Source organism: Phyllostomus hastatus, unplaced genomic scaffold, assembly GCF_019186645.2.
Source record: "Phyllostomus hastatus isolate PE091 unplaced genomic scaffold, TTU_PhHast_1.1 phas_contig_198, whole genome shotgun sequence".
Taxonomy (NCBI): Eukaryota; Metazoa; Chordata; class Mammalia; order Chiroptera; family Phyllostomidae; genus Phyllostomus; species Phyllostomus hastatus.
The window spans coordinates 4,471,489-4,494,205 of record NW_025333715.1 but is presented as its reverse complement, the minus strand read 5'-3'; the positions used below and the strand labels follow the sequence as shown (position 1 = coordinate 4,494,205).

General features: G+C 47.8%; 1 protein-coding gene and 1 pseudogene across 1 annotated transcript in view; one reads left to right on the top strand and one right to left on the bottom strand.

The window, feature by feature from the left end:
• The first annotated feature begins 886 nt into the window (after positions 1-886).
• The window catches only part of SREBF2 (sterol regulatory element binding transcription factor 2), a 55,704-nt gene continuing 33,873 nt past the window's right edge, over positions 887-22,717 (top strand). Inside the window, exon 1 of the mRNA XM_045834814.1 lies at positions 887-1,127. Within this exon, the coding sequence (XP_045690770.1) occupies positions 1,040-1,127 (88 nt within the window). The 5' untranslated portion in view covers positions 887-1,039. The remainder of the gene's footprint in view (positions 1,128-22,717) is intronic.
• On the bottom strand, positions 13,656-14,041 carry LOC123816079 (annotated as a pseudogene).

Below are 22,717 nucleotides of genomic sequence, written 5' to 3'. Positions count from 1 at the left end.
GCCCACTTGTCTGAGCACTCGTCCTTTCATTCTGTAGGATGTATCCCTAGACGCTTGCACATTTGTTTTACATCGCGGCTAGCTCCAAGATGGGGGGCCGCGGGCTGCCCGAAGGAGTGGGAACCTGTGGGGCGGCTATGCGTCAGAATTCCTGCGCCACTTTAGCAAAATGCTCACGCCGCACCCGCCTCAGGAGGCTCGTGGTAGCTCTGGCGCTGGCGGCGTTTGAAAGGTCTGCAGGCGGTTCTGAGGAACCCGGGGTGAGACCCGGAGGAAGAAGCGCGTGGTCGCGGCAGGTGCGAAGGCGCAGAGGTGGCCAGCGTGCCTCGTACTTGGACAATTCGTGGTCCACGTGGAGCCTCAGTTTCCGCCTTTGTAAGGGGCGTGGGAGGGACGCGGTTTGAAGGGTCTCGGACTGTTCCGGGGCCCAGCGTTCGGGAGCCAGATCCGATTACACTCGCAGTCCCAAGCCGGTGCGGGGAGGGGGGAGGGTCGCTGGGAAGATGACGTAATGTGCTCACAGCCAGCTCTGGGACTGCCTGGCGGGCGGGGGTGGAGCTTGTTAACTCCGCAATGCCGGGCGGGTGGATGGAATAGCTTGTGGAGCAGACCCGACGGAGAGGAGCGCGGCTCCTTTAAACTAGGGGAAGGAGGTTGGGCCGAGGACCAGGAGGCTCCTATTCGCATTCGCTACCACACCGCGAGGGGAGGGGTTTCGCTATGCAAATCTGAGCTGCTGATCGCTGACGCGCAATCACCCCACGCGCGGCTTCGCGCGCCGATTGGCCGTGACGAGCCTGGTCCCATTGACAACAAACGGGGGTACGCGCGGCCTGGGGGCGTGGCCGCAGAGGGCGCGGATTGGGGCGGGGGAATCCCGCCCCGCCCCTCCCGCGCAGCGCAAACATGGCGGAGGGTGACACCGGCCGGTGAGGCGGTGCCGGGCGGAGGCTGTGGGGTGTCATGGGTGGTGGCGGCGGCACCGCCCCCGCGTCTTCCTGAACGGGCGGGCAGGGAGGCCTGTTCGCCGAGCCGGGCGATGGACGAGAGCGGCGAGCTGGGCGGTCTGGAGACCATGGAGACGCTCACGGAGCTGGGCGACGAGCTGACCCTGGGGGATATCGATGGTGAGTGGTGGGTGGGTGAGTGGGAGTGCGGGGGCGCGCGGGGAGGAAGGGGTTACGGCGGCGCGCGCGGGTGCGCGTGCGCCCCCCGCCCAGAACCCCGGCTCGCGCGGGAAGAACCGGCACACGCGGTCGCCCCGGAGCTCCCCGGGCTTTCCGGGCGCTGCGGGTCCGAACCCCGGCCGGCCGGCTCCGTTCCTACTGGCCATAGGATGCGCTCCCGGGAGCTGCGTGCCCTTAAGCGAAGCGAGGGGTCGTGAGGCAGGGAGCGCGGGGCCCGGGGCCCGGGGCGGCGCGGCGGTCCGGCGGGAGCGACCTGAGGAGAACGCGCGGCCGCCTCTTCCCTCGCGCGCCTACACACGCCTCCCCGGGTCCCACTCTCCGCCGCCCGCGGCCCCGCGTCCTACCTGCCACTCCCCGCCCCGAAGCGGGGGCGGCTTTGGGATTCCGGGACTCCGCGCCCCCAGCCCCGGTCCTCTGGGGTGGACCCACGGCGGGGTCTCCGGCGTTCGGGAAACTTTGGGCAGCGAGTGGCTGCAGAAGCAAGTTGTCGAGGAAGCGAGCGGTGGCGGTGGAGGCTGCACGCATCTCGGTGGCGTGGAGACACGGGTGCTCCTGCTGCCGCGCTGCAAGGGGAGTTGAGCAGCAGGAATTCTGAGTTGCAGCCCCTCGGGGACAGGCTGGGGAGCGGGTGGCCTTTGTTCCAGCGGCCTTAACAGCGGAGTGGAAGAGCTGGTAGGAGCCCAGGGATCCTCTCTGCAATGCCCTCATTTTGGGACCCCAGAGTTTGGGGAGAATTCAGCGACCTGCCCAAGGTCACCCAGCGGGTTACAGAGCCCAGTCCCTGGGCCAGTGTTCGTGTTTACATCAGGCTTCCATCTGATCCTTGGGGGGTGAGGAATCCATTGAATAGGTTTGTAATGATAATAACTCTGAGTAGCTGGGCTCTTGTGATGTTCCAGTCCCCAGATACTCAATACTTTATGTTGTTTCACTTATTCCTCACCACAGTCCTGTGAGATAGATATTCTTACTTCTGTGTTTACAGGAAACTGAGTCCAGGAGATGTTAACTTGATAAGGTCACTCACCTTAGATTGTCCAGAACTTCATGCTCTTAAGCAGTATCTCAGGTGCATTGTGCTCTTTGCAAAGTACTTTTTGCACCTGGGATCTCAGTACAGCCTTGCAGGCAGGTATGATGGCTCCATCCTACCTGCAGACTATCTTCTAGGGGAAGAGATAAGTGGCAGCAGCCAGTTGAAAAGGATCAGTTTCCCATTTTGTTTCTATAACATTTTTACCCTCTGGCCTAACTTTGCATTCCATTTTTGGTCATCTGGGCAGCATGGTTAGACCTTTAGTTGAAGCCCCAAGTCTAACCACGGTCTTTTCCACTAAGTGCCCCTAAAACAGAGATGTATTAATAAGTGGGGGAGGGTAGTTTTTGGAACTTAACAAGGGCAGCTAAGTTTTGAGCCCTTCATACCAGGTACTCTGTTAGGTGCTTATATACCTCAATGTTCTCAATTCTTAACAGGTACTACTAGTCTACTCTCACAGATCCTGGAACTGAGGCCCAAGGCAGTTTATTAATTTACTCAAGGTCACACAGCCAGTAAGAAGTATGTCTGAAACTACCTACCAGGATGTTCACACATAGAAATTTAGGTCTATTTTGCATTCTCATTTTATAATCCATCTCTACTTGTCTTGATTTGTAATCTGTTAAATGACATAGCGGTTAAGTATTAACTTTGTCCCCAGAGATTTCTGAGTATAGTGTACATTCTGGAAATTGCCATAGTGGTTCAGTGGCTTCATAGGTCCCCATACCAGATTTCGGGGAAAGTGGCTCCCTGTGTTTAATTGGTCAGTAAGAGCCAGTTGTGGTTTCTGGGCTGTAGGGACCATGAAAGATAGGGTATAGACAATTTTATGGCCCCATGGAGCTTGAGATGAATAGCAGTAAAACTGTAGTTGCTGAATACAGAATAGCTCACAATTGCACAGAGCAGTAAGTGAAAGCATCGAGGGAGCTTGATGAAGCCTGGCTTACCAGGAAGATTACACCAAGGAGATTCCTTGCCCTGGGTCTTGGAGGACAAGAAGGGCTAGGCAGACTGAAGGCTAGTGGTCAAGGCCAGTGGTCTCTGAAGGTGCCAGTATCCCCAAATACTTGCGCATGCGTTCTACCTCCAGAACATCAGCACCATGAGGGCGAGGGCCTTTTGTTTTATTCATACTGTATTTCTTGTAGCTAGAACTAAGTATTTGTGGAATACCCGAATGAGCCCAGGGCCTTGAACTGGGCAGGATTCTAAGTTGTACTAGATATAGTTCTAGGGGTTTGGGTTAGGTCAGGGGTGGCCAGCCCAGATGCTTTTGGTGTCAGTCAGATGAAGAAGAAAAGCTTCTGGGTATGAAACACACACACACACACACACACTCTGTTGTATGTGTGTGGTGGGGGAGAAGGGATACTTTCAGCGTAGAGAGCTCATACCTGCCTCTTGGATTGGCAGGCAAGTGGGCAGAATCCTTCATTAGCCATCGTTGGCCCTATTGCAGTTCACGAGGATGTGGACCCAAGGAGGCCATATCCATTCACTTATTAAGCACATCTCTTGAGTAGCTTCTAAGTACCCCCCATGATGGACAAAGTGCTGAGAATAGCTTTGAACGAGACATCCAAGGTCTCTTTTAGGAAACTTCCGTTCTTGAGGGAGGAAATAAGCTGAAAATAAAATAAATAACACTGTTGGCATAGCTCTATGAAAATAAAATGGGTCCATGTTATAGAGAGTGACTGCTGGCTAAATTTAAACTTGAGTAGGTTAGAGAGGCCTCAGCAGAGTGATCAGCATCTGTTCAACTGATGCCCAAGTCTGGATTTTTTACAAGATTTTATTTTATTTTTTAGGAAGAGAGGGAGAGAAACATCCATATGCAAGAGAAACATCAGTGGGTTTTCTCTTGCCCGCCCGCAACTGGGGACCTGGCCCGCAACCCAGGCATGTGTACCCAGACCAGGAATTGAACTGGCAACCGTTCAGTTCGCAGGCTGGTGCTCAACCCACTGAGCCACGTCAGCCAGGGCCCCAACTCCGGATTTTTATGTGAAATACCCAGATTTTTAAATATTGGCCCAGCAAAGCATGTGTGTTAATAGGTCTCCAGTGTCTTGTTCCACTGCAGAATGCTCAGCTGTCACAGGCCACCAGGCCTCTTATGGCAGGGTATCTAGAGTATTATCTTGTGATAGGTGCCTGTGTTATGAGACACTGTGATGAGCCAGGTCTTCCGGAAAAGCAGAGGCAGGATTTTCTTCTACAGGGATCAGGAAAGGCACAATCATAGAGGTTTTTTTACTGGACCCAAAAGGAGGGGTGGCAGAAACAGCATGACAAACGTGGAAAGAGAACAGTCAAAAAATAAATTACTACAAGCAAGTCCTTGGAACAGAGGGCGTGCATAAGGAAACAGAAGATAAGTTCTGAAAGGTGACGCGGAGCCAAATTATGGGGAATTTTCATACCAGACCCATGTTTTGTGGAAAGTAGGGAAGGTACGATGCTAATCATGGGTTTAAGGACATTCAGCTGTGGTGATGGGCAAGGAAGACTGGAGTCAGGGAGACCAGTTAGGAGAGCACTGCGGCCATCCAGGTGTGAGCTGGTACTGAGAGGATGATGCGACTTGGATGGGAAGTGGCCATTGTGCAACTTGCTGGATACGACAGGACATGGCCCCCGAAGGCTTGGCCCTGAAGACAGACCAGAGCTGGAATTCTAAGATGCCCATCAAGGCCCTGATCTTGGGGTATGGGGAGACTGCAGAAGCCAGTAGGAAGAGCTGGTTTGGGCAGATGACAGTTTGTCTTAAATGAGCTCAAGTGGAGGTGCATGGGGGGTCATCCACTAGGAAATGGAAGGCAGGTACTTGGGAGGAGGTCCAAACGGGGGGTGGAGGAGTAGGCGCTGTGGGTGAGTTGAGTGAGGACAGAGGTGGGAGAGGACAGAAATGGAAGGCCAGGGGAGGGAAGTGCCATACCTGAGAGGAGCTAAGCTTTTTGAGGAGTGATTAATGCATGATGGAGACGGTGCTGCAGAGGACGGTAAGGACGACAGGGCCATGCAAGGAGTCATGGGGTCTGGCAGTTAGGAGGTCAACCTTTGACAGTAGTCAGATAAGGGAATGCAGGGCTGGATAAACCAGAAGGGAGTCGGGGGTGAGTGGGTGATGGACAAGGAGAGGCAGCCGTTCTCTTCTGAGATGGTTAGAGAAACTTCAGCCAGCTAGTCTACTTACTGTCTTCATGGATTTGCCTGTTCCGGGCCTTTCATTACAGAGGGACTCATACAGTATGCGGTATAGTGTTCGGGTCCATCCGCATTGCTGCATAGCGTTCACTTGTATGGACACAGCACATTTTGTTTATTAGCTCATCAGTCGATACACATTTAGGTTATTTCCACTTTTTGGCTATTATAAATGAAGCTGCTGTGAACATTTGTATATACATTTTTGTGTAGACGTTTTCATTTCTCTTAGGTAGATCCTCTACATTTTTTGTTGGTGTATGTGTTTTCCTAGGGCTTATAATGGCCCCATTTATTCACTTGCTCACTTCCCATGTTCCCGCAACTAATTCAGTCCTAAATCTTACGATAGAAATTCTCACCATGGTGGACAGTTCCTTTTACCCCCCCTCGTTGATGTCTCTCCTGGAGACCTCCCTCTTGCTGCCCCACCGGGAGGTTGTCCAGGTCTGCTGTCCCACACTTACCCTAAGCACCTTAGCCATCTCCCTGGGGGCCCTGTTGAAGCCCTGTTCCCCAGTTCCTGCTTTTTCACTCATGTGTTTGATGGAACGCATCCTCCAGTGGCTTCCTGAAGAATACTACATTGGAGGTAAATTTGGGGGGACCTTGCCTGTCTAAAAAATATCTTTATTCTACCCTCACTCCAATTTGATAGTTTGGCTGAGTTTAGAATTTTAAGGTTGAGCATAATTGTACGTCAGAATTTTGAAGGCATTGCCTAATTGTCTTCTAGCATCTAGAAGTTAAGAAATCTGATACCATTTTGATTCCTGATCCTTTGTGTGTGACCTGTTTTCTCCTCTGGAAGCTTGTAGGGTTTTGTGGCGTTCTGAATTCCGTGATGGTGCACACTGGTATAACTGAGCTGTCAGTCACTGTCCCGGCGTGATGGGCTCTGCAGGGCCGATGATGTCAGGTACTTGCACTCATTCATGCAGTCCTGCTGGTAGCTCACCCTGCACCCCAGACTGCAAGGAACTTCAGTCCCTGAGCCTTTCGGTGGCACTGCTTTGGGTCTCTGCGAGCTTCTCCTCGCAGTCATCCCCTCTTTAGCGGAGTCCCCAGGCATGACCAGGCGCTCTGTAAAGGAACATCTAATGAGGAGAAGAACGCACTTGAAGTTGAAGGTGTTGGGTGGGCCCCCAGCCCTGGGCTCCACATCACTGGGAAGGTTGGAGTGGCCAGCCCAGTGAGCCAGGGGTGAGAGCTGGTGAGGGTGTGGCCCGCACACCGCTGGGAAGTGGAAGTGAGAGGGGTAAAAACTCACTTCCTATTTTCCCAGTGAGTCATAATTTGGAAAACTGCTCAGTGAGGTGTACCACACACGGATCTACTTTTTACCCTGCGTATCCCTTTTTCAAGACATCAGCTTTGTATTGACCCCCCCAAACTTGAAATTTATTTTAAAATGTATATTTATTCTTACATGCTAAAACTTTTGCCACCTTCACAGTACTCTCCATTTGATGCAATACATCTATTGAGATGGTTTTTTCCACTGCTCAAAACAGTTTTTGAATTCATTGATTTTGATGCCTTTTAGTGCTTCTGCTATTTTTTGTTTCACCTCCTCCACATTGGCAAAACATTTCCCTTTGAGGACTTTTTAATCTGAGGAAACAAAAAAAAAAGGTCACTCGGGGCGAGATCGGGTAAATAGGGAGGGTGGGGCATGGGGGTTATGTCGTTTTTGGTCAAAGACTGCTGAATACTTGGTGTGGTGTGGGCAGGTGTGCTCGCAAATGGCCCATCATAAAATGGGCAAATACATTGAAAGAGTTGTCAAAAAAAATTCACTGAAGCCCAATGCAGCCTCTCACAACAATGCCAGCTGCCACACTGATACAGATGGGTCTCTAGAACACTCACTTGTACTACCAGGGGCCCGCCCTCCAGAAGGTAATTCTGGGTTCTATGTACCCCACTACCCCGCCCTGTATGTCACTGTTACTGATGTTTGGGTTGACAGTGCTGTTGCTAACTCACAGCTCCTCTATTTTCTACCCATTTTTAGCTCTTGATCTCATCTAGGTCCATTTCCTGGGACACATTTTCTGGGGTTGCACAGACACCAAACCAGTCTCCTGGCGTTTTTTTCCTCCTTTCTAGGTCAGACTGGCCTCGCCCTTGACAAACATTCTCCACCCAGACCTTCACACCCAGGCCTTTGGCCTAATGTTCTTCGGTGTTGCCTGCCTCTCACTGAACGTGCTTTCTGTCGGTCTCATAGTCAGTTCATGTCTTGGCATTTTTTTTAATGTATTTTTACTTCTTATTCAATTAGGTCTTTTTTCTCCTCAGTTGTAAGAGGTTCTTAAGCGACTTTACGCAGATAGCCCTTGAATATGAAACTGTCTATCCTTCTGGATTCCGTCTGAACTTTACGAACGTGCACCCAGTTATTACACTTTCACTTACAGGTTGCTGTGTGTTGAAATAGTTGAGGTGCAATAGCCATGTAAACCAACATAATCCATCTGAAAGGCAAACACTGACATATCTGTGTCCCTGTGGGACACTTGTGTCATTTGGAGTTTTTCGTCATCTTAGAGGCTGTTGCTGTGAACACGGACGGGCAGGTCACCTTGGCGTCGGCTCACTGGTGTGTGTTTCCCACAGAGGACCCTTCAAGGCAAGAGCTGTCACACTGCCAGCTGTGGCTCCTCCATTTCTAAAACCTTCCCTGTGCTATAAATTACTGTGTTGATCAGGATTTATGACTTGGAAACAATATAAATTTTTTTGAAAGGGTAATACCTTCATGTAGCAAAATAAAAGGTGTTAGAGGATTCTGGGAAAAGTCTCACTACCAGCCCTATCCACCTTATCTTTTGGACCACAACCCCCACTTCCTCACAAGGAAATCAATTTTTTAGGTTCTTTTATCTCCTTCAAAACATAATGCAAATATAAGCAAATAACAAATACAGATTTTCATTTTTTGCTCCCCACTCTGTTTTTTAGACAAATAGATAGCATTCTCTGCCCTGTCCGGGCAGTTCAGTTGGTGAGAGTGTCGTCTCGGTACACTGAGGTTGCAGGGTGGTCACTCCCAGGTCAGGGCACATACAAGAATCAACCAATAAATGCATAAAACAGCAAATCCATGTTTCTCTCTCTCAAATCAGTTTTTTTTTAAAAAGTAGGCAGCATTCTCTGAGCTTTGTTCTTCTGCACCTTGGTCCCTTTTTTACTTAGCAGTATGCCTTGGAGGTCTTTCCAGTTACCTTCACTGCTGCATGGTTTTCCATTGTATGGCTGTGCTGGGTCTCATCCGTCCAGTTCCTTTACGGTGGACATCTGAGGGCCTTTGCAGTCTTACTACTGAAAACAATGCTGTGGTGAATAGCTTTGTACATTCATCTTTTGGTGCCTCTGCCAGTGTAAGTTCAGGATGAAGGACCATCAGTGGGGCTGCCGCATGTGTGTATTTGATAGTGAATACGGGACCATTTCCTCTGGACCCCGCGCACATGTACCTTCTTTCATCCTGAGGCGCATTGGTGTTCTCCAGGTGAACGAGGCTTGTCTTTTCTTAGGTACTGATGTCTCTGCAGTTGCCTGTAGTTCTCCATCCTTCCTCAGACTTGGAAATCACAGTGCAGGCAGCACCTGCCACGTGCCCAGCACTGGGCAGGCCCACAGTTCAGACCCTCACAGCCCTGTGCTGAGCTCTCGGGGTGAGCAAGATCCCTACCCTCACACGATGTGTAAGGCCCTTTACTACAAGGTCTCATAAGTTTCACTTTTAATCCCTTCTCCAGATGGACCACACACTCCAGATGACTAAACTGAGGCCCAGATCACAATTAGTAAGAGACAGAATGGTGACCTCAGTCTAGACTTGTCCAACTCCAAAGCCCGTGTCCTTCCCCTCTGCCCCACACCACAGCCCTGTCTGGCGTAAGTGGGCTTCTGAGCTGTAAACCAAGGCGGTGTGGTGGGCTGAGGCGAGAGAGACCTGGGCCCCAGTTCCTGCTGTCAGGGGTGGAGAAGGGGGGTCCTTTGGGGCAGGACCTCACCTTTTCTTTTGACTCTATCTGAGAATGAATGAGGAACTTCAGTTTGCAAGTTGAGTCCTCATTTAGGACCAAGGGGCCTTTTTTTTTTTAGAATACAGTTTTAGAATGTTTACTTTTTTCCTTTGAAAGGACTTTTGTAGGTGTGGGTGGGACACAAAGGAGCAGTCACAGAGTGCAGGGTAAAGTGTTCCATTTCTGGACCACAAGCTTCAAGGGTTAAACTTTGTTGACATGATGGAATTTTTTGGAAGAGTAGCAGGATCCCAGAGCCTGGGACTCAAGGTGAGACTCCCCGGGGAACCTCTGTTTAGAAACTAGTCCTACACCATTGAAGGGCTGGGAAACTGGAAAACAGAGCTCTTTCCACATGTCTCAGGCCTTTGGAATTGCTAATGAATGTGTGTCTAAATGTCCCTAATAATTTAGTCTCCATATCCGGCCCCGTGGAACTGGTCTGTTGGGTTTAGGGTCTGGTTTGGAACAGTGACGAAATTCCGGCTGCTGGACCAGATGTAGAACTGCCTTATTAGGGTGGCACTGCTCCGCCTGGGCCCTCACCAGCCACAGCAGCAGGGGAGACCACGCTTCTTCCTAAGAGTGGACAGTCTGATGAGGCCTTGTACGTCACACAAGTCCGGACACACTTGTCTTCCTCACAGTGCTGGGAGGCACGTGCTTGATTTTTGTTCCCATTTTTTCAGATGAGATACTGAGGCAGAGCTAACATGATTTGCCCGAGGTTTCCTATGCCGATGAAGTGGCGTCAGAGGTTGAACTTGGGCGTCCTCATGTGGAATCTCCCACTCATTCCTGCCCTGTGGGAATAAGGTGGGAGATGCCCTGACTCAGGAAGGCGGAGTAAGAGTCCCTGCTCTGGTCAGAAGTTGCTTTTAAATTTAATTAAAAAAATTAGTTCAACTCAATTCAGCTTGAATCCACTGAATTTCCAGCACAGTGCTAGACTCTTTGGAGTATAGAGATGAATGAAACAGTTCCGACTTCCAGGGAGCTGACATCTTAACAACCAGTCGTGGTACCAAGCAAAATGCAACAGAGACCGTGAAAGAGGTATAAACTCCATTTTTGGAGTACAGAGGAAGGGGATTAGGAAAACCTTCACAGGGACTTCGCCTCTGAGCTGAGTTGTGGTGGGTGAGAGCATGGAATTTTGGAAAGGGGTAGGGTGTACGTTTTGACAGAATGGAACCACAATTCGGAATAATTTAACATGTTCTTGGAACACGTGGTTCAGCGTGGCCAGAGTACAATATAGGACACAGGTTTCCAAACTAGGTGCCTAAGAACCCATCAGGGCACGTGCACCTCCAAAGATCGGAATCTGGAAGGCCTGGGGCAGAGTCCAGGAGCAGCACCTAACTAGTGGAGAGGTAAAGGCAGAGAAGGCTTTGTGCGGAGGAGGGCACCTTGTAACCCCAGGTCTTGAGGGCAAAAGGGTGGCAGGGGAGAGGAGCCCTGCTCCAAGCCGAGCGAACAGCCCTTCTAAAGGATTGCCCGGTGCGGGGGTACGTGGACAGTTTGCAGTCTGCACTGTTGATAACTGTTATCTTTCTCAGACGCAGTTTGGATCTGGCTGCTTTTCTGCTTCAGTGTGTTGAGTGTCAGTCAGGAGCCTTGGTGATAAGCAGCAGAAACTTCTGGTGGCTACCAAACAGACAAGGAGTTCAGGGCAGCGATTTTCCGCCGGCACACCGCAAGAACGTTTAAAACATGCAATACCTGGCACTGACCTCTTTTTCCCTTAGATTGTCAAATAAAAAATGACAACAGTCTGCACAACAATAGCTGTCTGGTGTGAATGAATCAAAATTATGCCTTATGTTATTAGATTGGCAAAAAATTACATTTTTTGGTGTGCTGCAGAATGTTAGTAATTAGTGTGTGTATGTGTGTCATGAGATAGAAAAGGTTGGAAATCGCTGGTCTGCGGGAGAAAGATGCAGGGACTGAGAAAAGCTGGGGAGCCAGATTTGGGAAGTGGGCCAGAGCCAGGGGAGGCTCAGCAGCCGAGGGCAGCCCCAGTGCAACTGGGTTAGGAGCCTGCCACCGTGCTTCCCGCCGTATCCCTGCTCTCCTGGGTCACTCCTGAAGAGTCACCTGCTGGGGATGTATGTATCAATCCGAGCCCAGTGGCAGGAAGCCTCTCCATCCGCCAAGACCACCTGTGGGGGTTCTCCAAAGGGAAGCTCAGGGTGCTGATGGGAGGGGGAGGGGTGGGTGATGGGCTGACAAATCAAAAGTGGCAAATGTCCACTACACTAGCTGTGCCTCTCCTTGCCTCTGAAATAAAGTCAGATGCCGTATGGCATGACCGAGGCCTTCCACAGCTTCACCGTAAGCAGCTGCACCTCCTCACTCTGCTCCACGCCCTCCCCAGTTCTGCAACTTGCCGGACACTTCCTGGTACCGTGGGTGTGCTCAGACTTTCCTCTGCCTGTAGTACTCTCCCCTCGCTCTCACAACCCTTCCTTTGTCTATGCCCAGCTTCCACTGCCTGCCAGGACGGACCAATCCTTTCTCTACATTCCGACAGCCCTTTCCTTGTGAGGCACTTGTGGGTTCCCGCCATTGTCACAACTCCTTCCGTTGGTTGGGTTTCTCTGAGATTGGCAGGTGGGAAGGAAACCAACACTTTGGAGTCCTGCTTCATGCTGGGCCCCACACCTGGCACTCGGGATCCTCCAGCTCCCAGCCATAGTACCCAGGGGCTGGGTGGATATTTGCAGCATGATTTAATAACCTGCTTTGCAAGTATTATTTTTGTTCTTAATTTGAGGGAGATTTGGGGGTGTGGTGATGATTGGAAAGGTAAGATGATGAGTTGTTGGTGGCGGGATTTGTTTTTTTTTTTTTTTTTTTTTTTTAATTTTATTTATTGCCAAGGCTGGTGTGACTCAGTAGATTGAGCACTGGCCTGCAAACTAAAGGGTTGCTGGTTCGATTCCTAGTCAGGGCACATGCCTGGGTTGAGGACCAGGTCTCCAGTTGGGGGTGCACCAGAGTCAACCACATATTGATGTTTCTTTCCCTCCTGTCCCCCTGTCTAAACATAAGTAAATGAATAAATTTAAAAAGAAAAAAAAGGATTTATTTACTTTCAGAGAGGGGAATGGAGAGAGAGAGAGAGAGAGAGAAAAACATCAATGTGTGGTTGCCTCTCATGCACCTCAACTGGCGACCTGGTCCACAACCCAGGCGTGTGCCCTGACTGGGACTCAAACCAGCAATCAATCCACTGAGCCACACCAGCCAGGACAGATTTGTTTTTGTTTTTGTTTTTGTTTATCTCAACCAGTTAAGGGCTGTAAAGGTTGAAGAGCATCCCACCCTTGCTATGGGTGCTGCCCCCAAGAGGACAGTTCCAGGATTGTGCCTGACTCTGTTAACACTTGGTTACCTGGCATTGTGAAATGCCGGGCCCTCGGCTTATGGAACAGGATCATGCAGGATGGGTTCCTCAGAGTCTTACTCTCTGCTCTTTCTCAACTTCCAGTCTCTTGTTCTGGAGCAGTGAGAAGGAGAACAAGACAGTGCAGGGCAGGAGCCGGTGAAGAGTTGGAAAACACTGGAAGGGCTGGGGTGATGCTCCTTTTCTTCCTGAGCTGGAGTGTTCATGCTCATTCACGAACGACGCACTTACTGAGCATCTGCCTGATGCCAGGCTCTGTTTCGTGACATCCCTGCGATAACAGAACCAGTGTGGTGGCTAGGAGGGTGACTTCATTTTTATGTAATTTTCTTTAATTTTTTATAACTTATATTTTTTATTTTAGAGAGAGGGAAAGGGAGGGAGGAGAGGGAAAGGGAGGGAGTTGGCTGTCTATAGTGTTCCAACTGGGGACTGAACTCACATCCTAGGCATGCGCCCTGACCAGAATCGAACCGCGACCCTTTGGTTGGTGGGATGATGCCCAGCCAACTGAGCCACACTGGCTGGGGCTAAGAGGGTGACTATTAATCCCAGTACCACCACCTGCTGACGGGGTGGTGCTGGACAAGTTGCTTACCCTCTCTGTGTCTCATTCCCCTCGCCTGTGAGGTGGAGGTGAAATGAGGAAATCTGTGCAAAACACTTAGCATAATTTTTGACACATAGTAAGAGTTCAGTAAATGTTAACAATTACTATGCTATTTTTATTTTGGGGGTTTTTAATGACAAAAAAAGATCTAAAACTGCAGCTTCTGGAAGAACCATTTGTTGTTTCCAATCTTGTACTTCTCTTTGAACTTGAGCTTGGCCTACTGTAGGTCCTTGCATTTCAGAGCAGGGTCTCTGAAGATGTCCTGTTGATAACAATTTTGTCCAAGGGGATGTTCACAGAGTACCTTGCAGGCATGAGGTGATTGTAGTTACAAGCTTTCACAAAAGACTTGGTCTTTGACCTCCTGACAGTTTCCTTCTTGCCCATGGTGGCTGTCACTTTGTGGGGATAGTGGTCCAATTCCAGCAACCAGAGCATGACTATAGGGGCAGTCTGAGGGGCCATGGTCTTTGCAATGACCACTTTTTATCAGGCCAGGACCAGCACCACCTTCCCGGGTTTCATGAACTTGAACAGTCATTCAAAGTTAAATTGAATAAAATGAACCACCTTTCTAACGTGGGTGCTATCCTTCTGATGCCTCTAATTTGGTGTTACGTTAGGAGGCTTGGGTTCCCTTGCTGGACACTGGCTGGGGCTCTTGCATGGACAGGGCACTTATGATGGCATTTGATTGTTGACTGCAGCATTCCAGAGCCCAGTCGCAGAGAGGGGCTCTGAGAGGAAGCCCCCAGTGTGCTTGTTGGGGCAACGAGCTGACCAGAGCAGGGTGCTTGTGGAAAGAGGAGGGGCCTTTGAAGAGAGAGGGGGAGGTTCCTACCTCAGTGAGCTGCTTCCTTACCCACCTGCCTGGGACTGTGTGCCATTTGCTCCCTCTGTAGACCTGCACTTGTTTCTTCCTGTGTAACAACCACCACCACTGTTTTTCAAGAATTTATTAGGTGCTTTATACATATTAACTCATTTAAAACAGTGCTTGAGCCCTGGTTGGTATAGCTCAGTGGATTGAGCACGGGCTGCGAACCAAAGCATCGCAGGTTTAATTCCCAGTCAGGGCACATGCCTGGGTTGCAGGCCACGGCCCCCAGCAGGCACACATAGATGTTTCCCTCTCTCCTTTTCTCTCTCTCTCTCTCATTCTCCCTCCCTTCCCTCTCTAAAAAGAAATAAATAAAATCTTTAAAAAATAGAGTGCTTAAAATAGCTACCGCACAGGGTGATTTGAAGATTATACACAATGCCACAGGTGTGTGAAAGTGCCAGCAAAGTGTTAAAAGCAAAAACAACTGGGTGGCAGTGCTAATGAAGTTCCTTTTCAGTTAAAAAAAAAATCAGTTGTGATGGGAGTAAAAGATAGAAAATTGTATTGCAACAACAATTAAAATAAAAGTTTAAAAAAAATCAGTTGTAGCTGATGTGGCTCAGTGGATTGATTGCTGGTCTGTGAATCAAAGAGTTGCTGGTTCGATTCCCAGTCAGGGCTCCTGCCTGGGTTGCAGGCCAGGTCCCTGGTTGGGGGCTTGTGAGAGGCAACCACACATTGATGTTTTTCTCCCTCTCTTTCTCCCTCGCTTCCCCTGTCTAAAATAAATAAAATCTTTTTTTAAAAAATCAGTTTAAATTTTGTTTCTAAATATACAAGTATTCTCTCTCTCTCTGTCACATACACACACACAGATGAGATACATAGCAGTAAAAAATCAACAATGAAAGCTTTTTAAGCAACATAGTTCCAACAGGTTTCTCTTTTTATCCCAACACTTGGTTCCTGGCCAATGTGTGTATGGCAGATGTGTGCATAGGGTTTCTCTACCAGAACATGTGTGTCTTTTTTTCTTTTAAGGTTTTATTTGTTTATTTTTATAGAGGGGAAGGGAGAGAGAGGGAGAGAAACATCAATGTGTGGTTGCCTCTTGCATGCCTTCTACTGGAGACCTGGTTCCCAGGCCGGCACTCAATCCACTGAGCCGCACCAGCCAGAGCAGAACATGTGTGTCTTGAAGGCATTTAACTTTATGTCTGACACCTAGCAGGCTCAGTTAATGTTTGTTAGATGATGTCTTAAGGGGCGTGTCTTTATTGATTTGTTCTCTATTTAAAAAGAGAGAAACTATTCTCAAAAGGAGCATCTTGTCAAGGTAGAAGGTCTCATTTGGAGAGTAATTTAATAATTTGGGTAGCAAAGTATACTTGCAAAACACAGGCAGGCAAAAATCTCCCCTATTTCCCCGATGAGTCCGTTACATGCACGCTTACCCTGAAATTAATCATCTTCCATTAGCATTGAACTTAATATCGGGAGCTAGAGATGGACTACATTAGTTCTCCCCTCCACACACGTACCCCAAGTCCTCCTTCCTTGTCGCTCCAGGTCTGTCTTGCATCTTTCAGGTTGCGGTGCGTGTGAGTGTGAAATTCCAAGAACGTTTGCAGGGGCAGCTACTGTGTGTAGAGAGAGGAGTGAGTCGGAGGAGCCTGAATGCAGACCTCGGTCCAAGTCTCGGCTCAGCCACTCCGTAGCTCCTATGTGGTGGGCTTGGGCAAGTTACTTAATTTTCTTTAACCTTATTTGTCCTCACTTGTAAAGTAGAATAATAATACTGGTCTCAGGGTTTATAGTACTAAATATTTAGTAAAGTACTAAGTAGGTATCAGTGGTAGCTATTCGTATGTTGTTGTCGTCCACACAGCATCTGTGTGAAATGAATTTCATTTCAGTTCCAACCACTTGCTGTACATTTAAATAAAATGCAAACATGATTTCCAATTTGAAAATAGGTTTATTAACTTTGTCACTGAGTTTTTGCTTTTAAACTTCAGTAGTGTGACCATTGGCTTCTATTCAGAGGTTAAATTGGATTCTAAACTCAGATACCTCCTTTTCCAACTTGATGTTTAAAAAAAAACCTATCAAAGAATCAAATACATTTTATTATGTGCTGGACATAGTTCTATATATTAATATATATCCATCGGAGTTTGGATGCTTCCCATAGTTACTAGTAAAGAAACTGTCGCAGGGAGGCTAAATAATTCTCCCAAGGCAGCGCCATGATTACATCCCTAGGTTGACAGCCTGGTCTTGCTGATTCCGTAGACAGGTGGAGTCCCAAGTGGGTGTCAGTGGGAGTTGTTCTTATGTCATCGTCCACACAGAATTTGTGTGACATTCTCTGTGAATCTAAACTCGGGAATCCCCATTCTGTTTTGTCTTCCTGTGAGTTCTTGGTTTAGCTTTTGGATATTCTGTTCTCCCTGAATAGGATTCTTTGCCTCACTTCCGAGCAGGTGGCCTGTTTCGTGGTGTTGATCTTGTGTGTGTTTTGAGCATTTTTTTAACACTATGCCAGGTGGGGCAAAACAGGTTTATATTTGTCCATAGAGAAAAAAAATACAGTAGTTAATATGACTATAATGCAGTAATGAACTGTTTCACATGCTCACAACTGTAAACCTGCTTTTGTCCCATCTGTACATAACCAGAACTTACCTGTGATGGAGTTTCAGAAGACTCTCTTCATTGGTTGACAAAATGATCCAAGTTTTTGTTTCAGCTGTTCAGATGTTCTCCCCTCAAGTCAGAATTTAGCCCTTCAGAATGACTTTTTAAAAAAATAATCCTCACCTGAGAATTTTTTTTAATTATTGATTTTGGTGAGAGAGAGAGAAAAACACCAATCAGTTGCCTCCCATATGCACCCCAGTACCTGCAACCTAGGTGTGTGCCTTGACTGTGGCTCGAACCCGCAAGCTTTTGGTGTGTGGGACAGTGCTCCAACTAATGCTCAGAATTATTTTTTCTCTGAGAGAGGGGAAGGGAAGGAGAGAGAAACATCGGTTGGTTGCCTCTCATACACACCTTAACCAGGGACTGAACCCACAACCCATCTGGGTCACACTGGTCAGGGCACTCAGAACGATTCCTAATGAATCTGTGGTGTTTCGGGACTCCGGGCAGGAGGCCAGCAGCCCCGCTGTACAAACCAGGGTGAGCAACCGCTGTGCTGGAGGGACTCTTCTCCCTAGAGCTTCATTGGACAACTTGCTCTGGCTCTTCCTTTAATAAAGAGAAGAACCAAGTGCACTACCATGAGCTGCAGAACGCTTTATGATCTGACCCTGCCCGCCCGCCCGCCTGGCGGGTGCCCCACCCTGTCAGCCGCTCGTTCTCCTTGGCGGCCCCCTACACAGACAGCTCCATGCCTCCGGCCTTGGCTCCTGAGACTCTGGCCCTAAAGTGCACCTTGCGCCCTGATCAGCCTTCAGTCCGGCTCTCTCGGGAAGCTGCTTGATCTGCAGGAGCCAGTGGTTTGATCACATTCCCTGTGTCCTTTTTGTCTGCTGTGACCATGTTGTGTCACTTCCAGTAACTCTTCGAGGTCAGGCAGCACTTTATCATCTCTGAGCCAGCACACAGTCGGTATATATTTCAGGGCACATGCAGGCCACATAGATGGGTGGAACCACAAAATCTATCGCAATCTCTCTCTCTTTCCTTCTTCCTCCTCCCTCCTTCCATCTCTCGCTCCCTCCCTCTCAAATCAAAAAATAAAAAATTTATAAATTGTATTGCATTACACACCTGTTTCACCAAATACTGGTGGAAACTTTGTAGAAATTGCATAGATTTGTCTGGATTTCCAAGGACAATTTCAAAACTATCTGGTCCCATTGTGAGGTGATGTGTCCCTTGCAGTTGTTGTTCATAAAGAATGATTGCTATTTTTATAGATTTCATGAAAGTTGCTTTTGGTGGCATTCCATTGAATCGATTCCATTGAATCAGTTTTTTTTTAAGATTTTTATTTATTATTTATTATTTTAGAGAGATGAGAAGGGAGGGAGAAAGGGAGAGAAACTGATGTGAGAGAAAAACATGAGCCCCCACCGGGGACCAAACCCGCAACCCAGGCATGTGCCCTGAGTGGGAATCAAACTGGTGACCTTTCACTTTGCACAAGGATGCCCAACCAACTGAGCCCCACCAGTCAGGGCTGATGCCAGTTTTTTTAACTACCAGAGTGCTTAGTGCTTGGAGAGGTACAGGGTAGTGGGAGATGTTGTCCATGTGCTTGTGGATACAAGATAATGAGAAAAGCATTTAAAAATATAACTTACTGTATGTAATGTAGCAAAATTAAATTTTTGAAATTTTAAACACATACTCATGCTAATAAATTATCAGCACACATTAAAGACTTATTTAACATTATTAATGAAAAAAACCAGCAAGATGACAAAGTTATCTTGCCTATAATGACTATAAATTTATAGTAGATTTATAGAGAATGTAAAAAACTGGTATTTGCATAGTAGAAAAAAGAATAAAATTGCAATTTTAGATGCAAAACTGATTGATGTCCTACAAGCCAACAGAAATAAAGCCTTCAAAGTTATCCCTTTTGCCAGACAGAAATCATTTGCAGTTTATCAGTTTCCTACAGGCAAATGTCTCACTTCACAGACTGCGCCTAATCGGTGGTAAACAGAAAGTCAAACAATGTATGTTTCCATAGAGCATCAGGTGACTTTTGGGTGGGCAGGTTAGACATGCCTGCCTCTCATATGATTTTAAAAGGACATATTTTTTTTTTTGGTTTGGTTTTGGTTTTTGCCTTATTTTCAAGTTTTAGATAATTTTCTTAATGAATCACAATTGGGTTTAAGAGCTGAAAGGTAGCTGGACCTGAGGTAGAAGAGAGTCCTCGATGAAAGTGATTGCAGGTATTTTTGAGATGGGATTGTGAAACACAGACAGGAAGGAGGAGGGAAGAAGTGGAAACGGGGAGGCGTGCATGGTAAACACATTCTGAGAACCCCGCCCCGACTGCCCAGACTGCCCAGAGGCGGGGGTGGAAGAGGGCGTGGGTGTGTTTCCAGGATAGATGGTGACATGGGTGAGTGGGAAGTGAAGTCCCCTGGAGTCGGAGGGGGCAGTGGGTAGAAAGCTTTGTTTAAGAAACTCGATTTGGTGTGAAGGACTGCTGGACCAACAGGCCACTCAAAGAAGATGATTGTCTCTGGGTAGGAGGCTGCAGGTGAGGTCAGGCGGAGTGTGGAAGTGGAGCAGAGATAACTCTGATACCACGGAAGGAGGCCTGCCAGAAATTCAAAGTGAACTTACCGCAGAGGAAAGAAGAAAGAGCAATTGAAGGTGGTGCTGAAGATCACTCCCGGGGGTGGGGGGCGGGTTGAAGCTCGGAGAGCTGGCTCGGGTCCCCTGCTGTGCTGGACCAGAGAAGCCGGGAGCTGGAACCGTCAGGGGCTGCCCCAGAGACAGCCAAGCAGAGCAGACCAGGAGAGCATTTGCGAGTGACTTTGGCTTCCCTTTGTGCCTTCTTTCTCTCTTAATTTTCAAATGTTTTATTTTGTTATGTAATATTTGATAAATGCAAAGGCACATATGACACATTTGTGGATTATGAAACAAGCATTTGAGAAACCCCATCTCTCCACCCAATTTCTTCCTTTATGGTTCCACTGCCAGTAAAAAGGGTTTACTCACCCCTCACTGAAAACATGGGGTGCCTAGTCACTCATTTGCCATCCTGCGTCATTCAGTAACCTCCTCCAGGCTCCCTTTCCCCAGAGCCCCCGTGAGGGACACGGTGCCGTCCCTGTGCTCCAGGGTTTCGTCCCAGTGAGTGTGCCCCCGGTATTGGAGTGCAGGGATTTTAGGCCCCGATTTGCCTGTTAAAACTGTCCCTGTGTTCCTTGTATTACTGCTTGCCTTTCAGGGCGGCTGTGTTAAAGGGTGTGGTTGGTAGAGCCCATCTCCATAGCCCCTTGCTCCTCTGAGTGGATGGGGGTGACTGATGTTTTAGGTCCCAAGAAGCAACGGTGATCACCAACAGCAGAATGGTGGAGAAATGGAAAGTTATTTCACTGTTGACCCTGAGATTTGATACTTGGTTTACGTTATGTTATGTTATGTTATGTTATGTTATGTTATTAAGATTCTGTAATTATTAGGAAAAGACAATCCTAGGAGGGATGGTAGGATCATCGGGTTGAAAGTAAGACACTCAAGAAGGATGCTTGTTGGGAATTAGATTTTCTGTTTACCCCCTTCTCCCCACTGGCTGTGGTCTGTCTTATTCCATGGCCTACACACATCACACACCATGCTTATTTCTGTGTTCTTATGTTTCTTGAACTAGTGTGAAAGATAAAATGAAAAAAACCTAAATGGAGAAAGCTTAGGTGAATGTTCTTCATGATCTTAGGGACGAGGGATTTTTTAAGTGTAACACGAATTTTACTACACAATATTAAAATTTGTATGTGGTCAATTTCTGCTGTAATGTAACATATGAATTCCCCAAAAATCACCGTACTATGTAAAATCATGCAGTAAAAACCACAGGGCTTATGGGGGCGGGGGTCAAATACTCAAAAACTGTAGAGGTAACTAAAAAAAAAAAGAGGAAAGTAAAGATAGGAACCTAATAAAACAGTGCAGTTTTAACAGATGTTAAGGGTCTAAGAAGTATATAAATGCCACCAAAAATATGGCACCTTACCTTGAAAAAGAGATGAAGTGGAAGTGGGCACTGGCACAGGGAAGGGGCGGGAGCGGGCTTGCTGAACTCAGATGGAAAGTTCTGACTTCGCGACGGAAAGTAGGAGGTTGTGGTGCAGAGCGCCCAGTGACCTGACGAGCTGGCGATCATCCGAGGTGGGCGTGTGTGCGCATTTTGTGGATTCCTGTGTGGCTCATTTCAGCTGGGTACGGTTTTCTGCGTTTTCTAGTGTTTCTCTCATGCATAAGTAAACACAAAATTCATGTTATGCTCAAATTGTTCCCTTAATATACCCGGTGCATTGGAACAAATTTGCATTCTTCAAAATAAGAGTCAAAGCAAAACTGGCAGTCCAAAAAAACCTCTATGAATAACCTGTGCTATCTAATAATAAGTGCCAGGCACTTACCCCATGAGTTAGACATAATCGTGAGCCACATTATTTCAGATGAGAAGACTGGCTAACAGAAGTAAAACTTGCCCCAAGTCACAAGGCTAGGACATGGTAACTGTAGTCACTGTGCCATCCCTTTTCCTGAACAGACTAAAAGTAACAAAGTATGGCAAATATATAAGAAAGAGCAAATGTCCCTAATATGAAATTTTTTTCAAATCAATGAACAGAGGCAAATAGTTCAACAGAAAAAATGGACAAAGGTCAGGAGCAGGCAACTTGCAAAGGAAGAAATACAAATGGCCAACACAGTTGGAAGAGGAGACAGTCAGCCTCATTAGTACTTATTCACACCAGTCAAAACAGGCCGATGTCATTCTCTCCCTCTGCCTGATGGACACAAGTAGATGTGGGGGGTGCTGGCAGGAGCGGGATCGTCGCAACCTTGCCAAGCGCACACACCTGCCTGCCCTCTGACTCAGCCATCTAACGCTGGATGTTCATCCAAGAAAGTGATCAGACAACCGGGGAAAGATTTTTCAAGATTTATGTAAGAATTGTTAATAATCCTGAAAAATTGAAAACACCGATCCATCATTACTAAGTGGTTAAATTCTAGTGCATCAATTCAATATAATGCAATACTTTGAAACTCTCAGAAATGATGGTAGTGTAGCCAATATCCATAATGGCTGACAGTGAATATTCTTCATGCCTTACTAAATAAGCAGAGGGAGCAGTGCACAAAAGAGCATAATCCTGTTTCCGCAAAACCATTCACATGCATGCGCACGGTTGTGTGTGTGAGCAAGCCCTGTATCGGAAAAGGTCTGGGCGCACACACAGTTTGGAGACAATGTTTCCCCGCTTGGGGCTTCAGATTCATTATTCCTGATGAGAATTAATCTGATAATATTTTGGGTTGACTGGTTGCAGTGCACAAGTGACAACTGGAACCTCTATTTGGTTGGTTACAAGCTTTTAAAGAGTCCAAAACCCAGGTATAGTTTCTTGGGCTCAGCCCTCTTTTGATCCTGAGTTGAAGCAGCAGCTGAAAACAGGGATGGGGCGTGGCTGGGGAGGGTAACTGCCCGGGGGGCCCACCCAGCTCCGAGGGGGCCCGCATCTGGCCTTCAGCTCTGGGGGCCTCGGCTTGTCGTGCAGTAACCGGAACTTCATTTTCAAAGCTCCATAAAACCTGTGCCTCCTCCCAGGCCTGTTTTTTCTAGGTCTTATGGCTCTCTGCGGAAATGAAAGCCCGTGTCATCA